The sequence below is a fragment of the Mizuhopecten yessoensis genome, unplaced genomic scaffold (assembly GCF_002113885.1).
Source record: "Mizuhopecten yessoensis strain PY_sf001 unplaced genomic scaffold, ASM211388v2 scaffold10303, whole genome shotgun sequence".
NCBI lineage: Eukaryota > Metazoa > Mollusca > Bivalvia > Pectinida > Pectinidae > Mizuhopecten > Mizuhopecten yessoensis.
The window spans coordinates 216,237-228,481 of NW_018408479.1; the positions used below are offsets into that span (position 1 = coordinate 216,237).

At 37.0% G+C, this 12,245-nt stretch overlaps 1 protein-coding gene and 1 long non-coding RNA gene across 2 annotated transcripts; both read left to right on the plus strand.

Annotated features, from left to right (window-relative positions):
* Positions 1 to 11: 11 nt before the first annotated feature.
* On the plus strand, positions 12 to 3,240 carry LOC110460034 (putative uncharacterized protein DDB_G0282133). Its single transcript, XM_021512733.1, has 3 exons — positions 12 to 18; positions 1,452 to 2,247; positions 2,286 to 3,240. Exons 1-3 carry the CDS (start codon positions 12 to 14, stop codon positions 3,238 to 3,240), a joined length of 1,758 nt encoding a protein of 585 aa, XP_021368408.1.
* Positions 3,241 to 7,020: 3,780 nt separating this feature from the next.
* Positions 7,021 to 7,705, plus strand: LOC110460029. The gene is made up of 3 exons (XR_002463958.1): positions 7,021 to 7,099; positions 7,351 to 7,426; positions 7,675 to 7,705. It is a non-coding gene; the product is annotated as an uncharacterized LOC110460029 (long non-coding RNA).
* The last annotated feature ends 4,540 nt before the right edge of the window (positions 7,706 to 12,245 follow it).

Sequence of the window (12,245 nt, forward strand, 5' to 3'; positions counted from 1 at the left end):
CTTTCATAAAAATGATCAGTATACAAGTATGTTATTTATTACTAGACCATACTGGACTTAACCTTCCTTGTTTACCAAATCTGTTAGTTATACATTAAGAAACAACCAGTAAATGTGTGTTCATTACGGTGGGTTTTATAATGAGTGTAAGAAAATTATTTAACGAAGAACGTTCTTATCTACTTTGATGCAATAATTCAATATAAGAAACTTGAGAAAGAAATACAGTCAAACGTATAGTGTCAGAAACGGCTAGCTGGTATATTTGTAGAAAGATCAAAATCCTGAAATTTTCACTTTGATATTTCTGCTATAATAATTAAACAATTCATCATTCTTTACTGATTCTGAGGAATAGGGTTTCCTTAATAACCCGTTTATGTTCAACGCAGGCGTCCGGGGTTCGTTCCCCGAAGTCGTCGCACGCATGGAATATTCAGAGAAAGTATTTTTCTCCTGCCCACACAACTCCAACAACCCAGGGGGGGAGCATACAATGGTCTGGGGTGGATGTTGCGGTATCTGTGTTGTAGCATTCAAGTGAGGTGGCACTATAAATGATACCGTTGGAAGCACGGTCCCACTACAAACAGAACACCATACATCTCCAGCACACACGCAGGCATACACACACAGGGAGATATTAGCCAGATGGCATAGGACTAGTAGTTAGCGCCTGCGAATTCCTAAAATTGTATGGATTAATGTAAATGATAATTGTATTGATTGTGAAAAAACAAGTGTATATCTATGTACTGTAAAGCGCTTTAGAGTGGCTAAGGTTAGCTAGATAGGGCGCTATATCAAATGCCGTATATTATTATTCTATGATGGTTTAAAATATTAAATTAACCAAAATATGGGATACGCTTTAGACGATTTTCCTCTTGGTTTATCCATTGTTATGACGTCATTACATTGTTTTACTACATTAGTGTATTTTGAGCCTTTTTAAAATGTCATTACAGCAACTTTCGGTATTGTAATACTAATATTACAGGTACACCGACAACACACACCAAAGGTGTCAGAATACTCATGCAGTTGATGCAATGATACACTGCGTAATAGTGACAGTGCTCAGGTATACCTACGTAATACTCAATTTACTGAGGAACATATAAACACGTGAACCGAGCGTACGTATAAAGCTGCCCGAACAGTAATAATAAAACTCATTGTGCCGTATGGAATAGTGTGTATTGATGTTATTAATAGAACTGGGTAGCCTTCCGTCTTCAACATCTGTGATGTCCAAAACTTCCAGTTAGCCGCCAAAGTGAAAACCTAGCTAACGGAGACAGTCAACAAGGTAATGCCGAGGTTGTTGTTGATATATATATAATATCATATAATAACGTGTTGCTAATAATTACAAAGATATGTTATTAATGATACTTAAAGCAACTGATTGGTGAGAAAACCTGAACTGTAATACTACCGACCCACAGAACTCGAAAACAACGACATCTACACCAACTACCTAGCCTGCTCCATTACCGACACATCCAACATCACATCCAACATCTACACCAACTACCCAGCCTGCGCCATTACCGACACGTCCAACATCACACCCAACATCTACACCAACTACACAGCCTGCGTCCTTTCCAACACGTCCAACATCACACCCAATATCTACACCAACTACCCAGCCTGCGCCACTACCAATACGTCCAACAACACACCCAACATCTACACCAACTACCCAGCCTGCGCCACTACCAATACGTCCAACAACACACCCAACATCTACACCAACTACACAGCCTGCGCCACTACCAACACGTCCACCATCACACCCAACATCTACACCAACTACCTAGCCTGCGCCATTACCAACACGTCCAACATCACACCAAACATCTACACCAACTACCCAGCCTGCGTCACTACCAACACGTCCAACATCACACCCAACATCTACACGAACTACCTAGCCTGCGCCATTACCAACACGTCCAACATCACACCCAACATCTACACCAATTACACAGCCTGCGCCATTACCGACACGTCCAACATCACACCCAACATCTACACCAACTACCCAGCCTGCGTCACTACCAACACGTCCAACATCACACCAAACATCTACACCAACTACCCAGCCTGCGCCATTACCGACACGTCCAACATCACACCCAACATCTACACGAACTACCCAGCCTGCGTCACTACCAACACGTCCAACATCACACCAAACATCTACACCAACTACCCAGCTTGCGCCATTACCGACACGTCCAACATCACACCCAACATCTACACGAACTACCCAGCCTGCGTAACTACCAACACGTCCAAAACACACCCAACATCTACACCAACTACCCAGCCTGCGGCACTACCAACACGTCCAACATCATACCCAACATCTACACCAACTATCGAGCCTGCTCCAATACCGACACGTCCAACATCACACCCACCATCTACACCAACTACCCAGCCTGCGTCACTACCAACACGTCAAACATCACACCCAGCATCTTCACCAACTACCCAGCCTGCGCCACTACCAACACGTCCAACATCATACCGTACATCTACACGAACTACCCAGCCTGCGCCATTACCGACACGTCTAACATCACACCAAACATCTACACCAACTACCCAGCCTGCGCCATTACCAACACGTCCAACATCACACCCAACATCTACACCAACTACCCAGCCTGCGTCACTACCAACACGTCCAACATCACACCCAACATCTACACCAATTACGCAGCCTGCGCCATTACCGACACGTCCAACATCACACCCAACATCTGCACGAACTACCCAGCCTGCGTCACTACCAACACGTCCAGCATCACACCCAACATCTACACCAATTACGCAGCCTGCGCCATTACCGACACGTCCAACATCACACCCTACATCTACACCAACTACCCAGCCTGCGCCATTACCGACACGTCTAACATCACACCAAACATCTACACCAACTACCCAGCCTGCGCCATTACCGACACGTCTAACATCACACCAAACATCTACACCAACTACCCAGCCTGCGCCATTACCAACACGTCCAACATCACACCAAACATCTACACCAACTGCCCAGCCTGCGCCATTACCGACACGTCCAACATCACACCCAACATCTACACCAACTACCCAGCCTGCGCCATTACTAACACGTCCAACATCACAACAAACAGTCACGTCTCCGACATCTATATTTACACCACTTACACCTGTACCAAAACCATCTCCTGGTAAAACATCTGCGACACAAATTCCTACAGAGAGACCGACTTTTCCACATCCATCTTCACGAAAACTACAGTGGATACCACAGCGAAAAGTTATAGATCAACTGTGACCATACCTTATGTAGTAACGACTCATGCGACCTTTACAACCACCGCCGACAACAGTCGATTTCCGGATCCTCCAATGCCTCATCAAGGAAAGTCACATCCGCCAGGTGACTTTGCTGGTGGAAAGTTAATCTAATACCGTGTTCGGTTGTGGGTCGTGTAGTAGTCTTCCTCTTCGTCAGTACAGGTATTATACGTTGGCAGAGAAACTGCAGGCAATGGTATGTAAGCTTAACTAATATACCATTATCAAAAACCATTGTGCCTTGGATATTTAAATTGGCTAAATGATCAAAGACTAAAATATATGCATAAAAAATCATAAAATGCAATATTCATTTCAAGTAGTTTATGAACGCAATTGTATCAAGCATAATATAGGTCAGTCAGTGCCAAATTGGATGTCCCATATTAAAAATATAATTCATCTGTAAGCATAACGACTATACTATGGCAGTTCCTACATACCTTTCACTTACTGGTATATAGTTTTTGTTTAAGTTTCAAAATCCGTTTTCCTTAACAGATTTTATAGAAATATCGGCCTTTTTCGTTTAGATAGTATTTCTATTGATTTACAAACACTTTCATCAACAAATATCCGAAATGCTAATATATTTGTCTGAAGAATTATGTTAATGTGTAGTCCCTGTTAAGATCTCTTAGATTGCGTTATATCACTGAAGGGTGTGATGATTTATGACCATATATAAATCAGGAAAAGATTTAGTAGTTCCCTCTCCACTCCCCCTTGTTCCATGGCATGTTTGTTTAAACTGCTTTTACTACTTTTCACGTGATGATGTTTTAAATTTCACCTATAGGCTATCCTTGTTTTTTCGTATGACAAATTCAGAAAAAATATGCATTAAAATTGTTTAATTCATGATGAATTGGCTTTGTATAAAAAGGTAACAAATGCAGTCAAAGGAGGAGTGCCATTTGGGCCTTTTGGTGGCTATCACCGATAAGTTTTATTTTTCGTATATACATACCTTGGGGTTATACCATCATGATATGACATGAAATTAAGGTCAGCATGGAGACCATTCCGAGATATGAGGGGGTAAAGTGGTGGACCAAAATCACAAATGGACGCCTTTTTACAAAACTACATGTTATCTTTTTAGAGTTTCTTCATCAGTTTGGTGTTTTGCGTAACACTTAAACAGCATATATTAAAATTGGCCGAAAAAAGTAGCACATAGTTGACAAGTATTATAATGCCTTTTGTCATATATTTTCCTCATGACAAAACACCAGTTTACAGTATCATGCAACCCTTAAATATATAGAACATGTATATGTCCCGTTTTAGATATAACACCACATATACTGTTATGGATAAACTAACATAGTTGATTTATGTTTATGTAATAATTATAAACCTTTCATTGCTCTGAATTTTTAATTTAAGTAAAAGCTCAGCACCTTTTTCTCCCCTTTTCATCTCACTAGTTTCAATGCTAATGATTAACTCTGATTTTCATGTAATATATGTATTTGATTTTATTCAGTTTAATTATGATACCTTGTTATATGAATATAACTTCCTACTTATGATTATTTGATTGATTGATTGATTGGTTGAATAATAATGAAAATACTGAACTTGTTTCTTTGTAATCAGTTCGGAGGAGCGACAGCGTTTACATCCTGACTGTGGCATTCTCTTTGACGTTCCTCCGTTCGAAATGATCGACACACAGGTACATCAATATACCTTCAGTTGACAACATAACGTTATCCCAGTAGAATAAACACACTCGGTTGTTCAATAGGAGAAATATAACCATTCAAGATTGATTGATTCATATTTCAATATTTTGACAACAAGTTTTTATTTCATAAGCATTTGGATTGATAAATAATCAGTTGGAATTAGAAAAAAAACTATAAACCCCTCTCCTTTTACATGCATCTTTTAAAACCATGTGTTGCAGATTTGTCTGTCAGTAGTCGATATCTATCACAGCGATCATGATATTCGGAGCAAGATCTTGAATACTTAATGAACAATCTTCATTAATGATTCACAACTATATATTGTCTCTTTGTTATTTTACTGGTATTTTCTATTGATAGAGTAGTGTATATTATCTGTGATATTATCAGCTGTCTCATATCAATAATGTTGCTGTAGTTCGTTATATTATACAAAGATACATATCGACAGGCTATCTTTAATTTAATGTCAATTGATCGTAATCCGCTATACATCTTCCTCACAGGTCATACACAAAACAAAATTATTCATTTTTTATCATGTAAATATTATGTTTGCGTAGGGTTCAACCAACTACATTATCAGCAAACGGTGACCCCATGTTCCCGGACGTCCCCTTAGCTGACGATATCAGCGACACAAAAGAGAATGAAGTTGAACGTGATGACCTGCTTCACTTTAGTTCGGGTAATAGTGATGATTTGGAAACATCACTCATACTTGAAGTCGATGATGTCATATTTGACGCAAGTACTGTCCGTCAAGAACATTGAATTCATGGTGGCAATAACTCAGGAGTTGTTTGTGAAATAATCAGCAGATTGTTTTAGTTCAAATTTTGCCCTCAAAATGGATTTATGGTTAATCGCTCAGGCAGTTAATACAGATACAAGCCACTCTATTATCAACGCACGTGCTACGATAAATTACCCAAAGATTGACGTAACAATGATGGCGCTCTCTAGATTCGTCTCTCACAGCATTCATTTGAAGAATGTATTTTAATTTTCTTTGGTTAAAAATGTGCTGCATTATCCAAGTTTGTGAGGGTTTTTATTTACAACATCTTTTATCACTAAATGATAATATCTTGGTTATTAAAAGATCATATCTGAATTTCATGCGTAATTTTAAGTTGACAATGCGCGCAAACAACAAGTCTCCGAAAAAGATACAATGGTGTACACTGCTTCTGAAAACAATGCGACACCGACCTCAAACGTTCTATCGACCAATCGACGAACCAGATGCAGTGAGTGACACGCTGAAACAACCGTTCGGTTTGTGGGCGTGTTCTTTTTGAACACGGCTTGTTGACGCCGTAACGATTTGATCGTTTTCTTATTTTTGTTGCAAATCACCCCATTTAAAATACCACCTTTGGTGATAATGGATCAAAGAGAAAAGACATGACGCCATTTCTTCAAGGTCCATTAAGACACTGTGACCCTGTTGGTAAGAGTGTACATATTCAATTCGGGATGGCAGCTTTAAAGATTTGACGATGACTACAACAAATGTGAACGCCATGAATTGAACTTGTATTTCAGCTTTGAGATCGAACAAGACTTTGATGGTTTTAAACACATCAACCTTTCGCTTTTAGCGACAATTCATTTAATATTCACTTTTCCTTTGGTGTCTCACTAGGTAATTCTTTATTACATTACTGTGGCAGTGCTATGCTTTTTAGGTTATTTTGTTATAAGAGTTTAATGCAAATTATTAAACTATATAGTATTGTCTAAGTGAGAATGCTTAAGTTGTACGTATGTCTGACGTACTTAACTATGTTTATATACCGATTCTCGTACTCGTTCAACCGGTTTGTCTGGTCAACGTGTGTCTCAAGTGTTTGTTACCTGTGCTGTTTTGTTATGTAAATGTCTTGTCACGTGATCGCATGTCAGCTCGTGCACTTGTACGTCTTGTATCTTCACTCCCGCACTGGATAGAGACCGGACCAGACATAGAAACCTATACCGACATATATTATACCGACTGCGGTGAACAGAACTCTACTTATTTCAGAGTAAGTGTATGAAACATTTTAGTATTGAGCTATTTGAAATACTATATTTTAGAGTAACCTTTATGGAATTAGTATGTTTGCATTGTTAAAATATTTGAAGAAGTTCAAATATCTTTCTTTGATAAACGTATTTTTGGGTGTGGTTTCCATTCTCTTTTTATGGAAACTGTAATTCACTCTAAAGTATTTTAAAAGTAATTTGCTAAACATGTTTACTATATATTAAGTTTTGTTATTTTCGTTTTCAACAGAACCATAGACCTATTATGTAGGCAACGTATATTATACGTAGAGCTATCATCATTAGACCCCTGTCGGAGCGATAGGGTAGGTATTTTTAATATAAGGCACTATTTAATTATCTCGTAATTATCATAGTTCATGTGCAAAATTGGTCAATTCTAAAATTTATCATGTATAAGTATTTCAAATGTATTGTATTAAATTCGTAATGTTAATTGCAACCGTTACGGGTATCGTGTATCTTTATGTAAAGCCAATTTGATGTCCATTGTATAATGTAGATCTTTTATGTATTGAATATGTGCTTATATGTTTTATTTGTGATATTGCAGGGTCTTTCGACTCCAATAAAACGATTGCATATCTAGGAATTTGCTTCTTCGTGATTTATAAGAATCTGTGTAGCACCTGAACCCGGCTACATTACTATCTCTTAAACGTATAATGTTTAACATAATGATATCCTCTCAGATGTCATTATTATGTTATCCATTACAAGATATGGCATTCCTAATAAAAATAATTTCTGATATACATATATGGTATTACAAATATTCAGTATAAAATCTCAATATATCAATTTATACTAAACCATGATAGATTATAACCGTACCCCATTCTCGTTCTGTTAGCTTTGACTTAAGAAATAAGCATCATCTGTTTTATAATTAACGAAGGCTGCCTCGGCCTGGGTTATTTATTTTCAGATCCCTGGATAATATACAGGCACGTTGCATATTTGCTTTACCACTTAAAATGTAATGGAAATTTACACATGTACCTATACACCTAAATTATGAAAGGTAATCTTGATACGCCAATTACATATATGTATATAGATAATTGTCATGTGATGTCTTCAAATGTGTATATACATGTGTGTAAAGCTTGATGATATATAGGCGGGAATTGGTATACAAGTTTACTTTAATCTCAGGTAAAAATGGCTTGATTTTATGGGACATGTTTTGATAGAAAAAATAAATGCGGAATGATTGTAGAAGGCTAGGTTGATGCTTGGCTCTAATATAGTGTTATTAGCAGATTGTCTTAATTTCTTTATTTCTTCAATTATTCTACCTTCCTGTTAGAAGGACATTAAGAAGTCTGCTAGCGCTAGCTACAAACACGAGGTAATACTTCCCGTTAATATGAATGGATCTTTAGATTTTAAGTTTTATCTTTTATTAATTCATACTTGAATCATCACATACGTTAAAAAACAAAGGTACATACTGGCTATGCTGGTCACGATCTATGAACGGGCACACAATAGCAGTTATATCGATAACATCATTTCAATTGCTGTGATGTTATTAGTCAGTACACATTGCTACAGCTTAATCTGAACATGAATTCGACACTGAAATGGTGTAGAATATCCCGTAACGTAGATTTAACAAGCATACATCTTATAACTTTGTACATTAATAGTGTATGAGATCAATATTATTATGATAATATTCATCTCAACATATCGTATAAGGCAATAGTACATGTATATACAATTTAAATAGGTTTAACAGGAAACGTTGCATAGAATCAGCTGAGTTTGATCATAGGCGGGGGAGATGGGTAGAATGCTGTCGAGTAAAAATTAAATATGGTGAAATTTAAAGTTGTCTTACAGTTTTGGAATGTGGTAACCAATATTGTCAGATCACGATATGAAGCTGAAGAAGCTGTGGTACGTGAAAAAGCAGCGTATGTTTAAAATATCTTCGGGAGAAAACCCTGTGTGTTGATATAATCTTAATGTTTATGAGACATAACGCATAAAACAGATAGCATAATTACCTGAAGAAATACAGATTCTATACAAACAATGATAAGATAAGCTAATCATTTTTCATCGTAAACAGATCAGATTGTAAAATGTTTACAAGGAATTGTACACTGGTTTATACCTTGCACGCTCGTATATGACGCAATCAACACGACCTGTTGGACAAAACAGAAATTTAGATCAAACATAGGTAGTGTAATGTATAAACTATCAGACCGTAAAATAGTGCACAGAGCCTAGCACACGTTTACACAAATAATATATAAACTAACAGACCGTAAAATAGTGCACAGAGCCTAGCACACGTTTACACACACAATTATAAACTAACAGACCGTAAAATATTGCACAGAGCCTAGCACACGTTTACACAAACAATATATAAACTAACAGACCGTCAAATATTGCACAGAGGCTAGCACACGTTTACACAAACAATGTATAAACTAACAGACCGTCAAATAGTGCACAGAGCCTAGCACACGTTTACACAAACAATTATAAACTAACAGACCGTAAAATATTGCACAGAGCCTAGCACACGTTTACACAAACAATATATAAACTAACAGACCGTCAAATATTGCACAGAGCCTAGCACACGTTTACGCAAACAATATATAAACTAACAGACCGTAAAATATTGCACAGAGCCTAGCACACGTTTACACAAACAATTATAAACTAACAGACCGTAAAATATTGCACAGAGCCTAGCACACGTTTACACAAACAATGTATAAATTAACAGACCGTAAAATAGTGCACAGAGCCTAGCACACGTTTTCACAAATAATATATAAACTAACAGACCGTAAAATAGTGCACAGAGCCTAGCACACGTTTTCACAAATAATATATAAACTAACAGACCGTAAAATAGTGCACAGAGCCTAGCACACGTTTTCACAAATAATATATAAACTAACAGACCGTAAAATAGTGCACAGAGCCTAGCACACGTTTACACAAACAATATATAAACTAACAGACCGTAAAATATTGCATAGAGCCTAGCACACGTTTACACAAACACTTCCTGCTTCGTCACGATTGTGAAATATGATGCTATTGTAAATACGTGTTGTTTTTGTTTGGTCTGACAGTCCTTCTGTTTTCTCTCCTGACATTCCAGCTGCATTTAATCAGAAGATATTGCAGTTGTACAAGGCAGTGAATCTGATTTCTACGTAGAAGCATTTGAAAACAGAAGACAGCTCACAGTATGAACTAAAAAAAAGATAAAGTTCTCAATTCACTTTCCGGGGACCTGCACTCGTGACCTCGACTAAATACACACTAGCCACTGAGGATACTTCCATATTAGAACTATATACCCCTACGACAACATATCGGATATAGGTCTCAACCTGCTCATTTCAGGACGGTATAAATCTCCTGGGCCAATTGTTTTATATACAATCGATTTTCCCTTTTTAATGCACTTGGTAAAATGTGTGTTGGGCTTTTTAGATCTATAAATAACCTTCGAATCTCAGTAGACCGAAGTGATACGCTTAAATATCAGCATAAAATGTTTAATAATAACTACATTTCTCCGTTATATAGTATGAGTTATGCAATACTGCGTTTGATTGACACACGTAGTCCAAGTTCAGAAAGACATAATAAGTGACCTTTTGGGAAAATCCCCTCCTAAGTAGGATTAAATGACACATTTATATACTCCTTTTAATGGTTTTACTTTTGAAAAGGTATTTTTTTGCAATTGTGATTACTAAATGCAAATGACGTCGCGTTTACAGTTTAAAAAAAATCAAAATAGCGGAAGAGATCTTACACTTGTTTTTGCAGATTTGTTTTGTTTTACTTAACAGTACTCAAATCTATTAATTTGACTTAAACGTTATTTGGTTAAACTCACGTGATGTTGTGACAATATCATTTCGATGATGTTACATGGTCGTTTATCAATCTAAATTATATTTTGAGAAATATTACTGAACAAAGACAGAAAATGCGTGGAATAGAAATATACGCATACCTAAACACCACAATGCGCTGAACTGGATACTACATTAGGCTTATGTCACCTTTAATATTCAGATATCTTGTCGTTTACCAGGACGGCAGTGGAAAAGTTACATGACAATTACATATCAATTGATAACCCTGGAACGGAACTAATCCGCAGAGACTGTGTCTAAGAAGGTCTCCCAAAATCTTAACGAAAATCGTAAAAAAAACGTATGTCCCATGTATATACAGTTTTGTTATTTACAATGTAATACTGTTCTGTCTATGAAATATACATAACAATAGTACATGTACGTGGATGGTTAAACGTCTTAACTGTGTAACATTGTCATGTTAACTTTTTATAATGATCATCGTCAATTAGAAATTTAAACATGATTGATAAGGAACGGATTATCTCTAAATAAATCAATAGATTTCATAAGTAAGTATCGGGTGCAGTCATGACAATTTGAGATAAAAATGATGTTCGTACTCATTCTTATTCAGCAAAATACACGTCGGAGTCATTTTTTTCACAATATATTGCTATTTAACGGTTACCACTGAAAATGGAAATACGTTTGCCTTTTTGACCCTAGTTCTGATGAACAGCAAACTACACCTCAGCCGCATGGTGAGAATACGACAGTTATCGCCCTTGGTGTTGTAGCGGCCATTGGTATTCTGGTGTTAGCTGTCGTCCTCGGAATTATCCTCTATCGACGTATGAGGTACAATGGATCTTTAATGAACGCCAATACTTCTATCCCTGTATTAAAGCGGACAAATTATTATTCAAACTCTTGTAACTTAGTGTAGAGTAATATGAAAATTGTTGGTCTTAATATATCAACATGTAAGAAGGATCAAATTAAATGTAATAATTTACAATGCTGCTTCGATATTCCACTTCTATTTGTTTTGTTCCCAATTAATATCCAGCTGCTTTTGTTTCTGTTAGATTATACTGTCACCTTTTTCCTCTAACATAATACAGCCACCTGCGTAATCCTAGTAATACTTCGGCCAGTTGTTTCTTTCAGTATGTTAATCAGCCCCGGTCAAAACATCTACTCGGTAGTGAAGCGGACTTAAAACGTTTCAATCAATCGCGTGCATCTATTTTCAGACCCCGAT

Coding starts and splice junctions, on each gene's coding strand:
- LOC110460034 (XM_021512733.1), top strand. Junction 2,248..2,285: donor GCTTGCGCCATTACCGACAC/GTCCAACATCAC, acceptor CGAACTACCCAG/CCTGCGTAACTACCAACACG.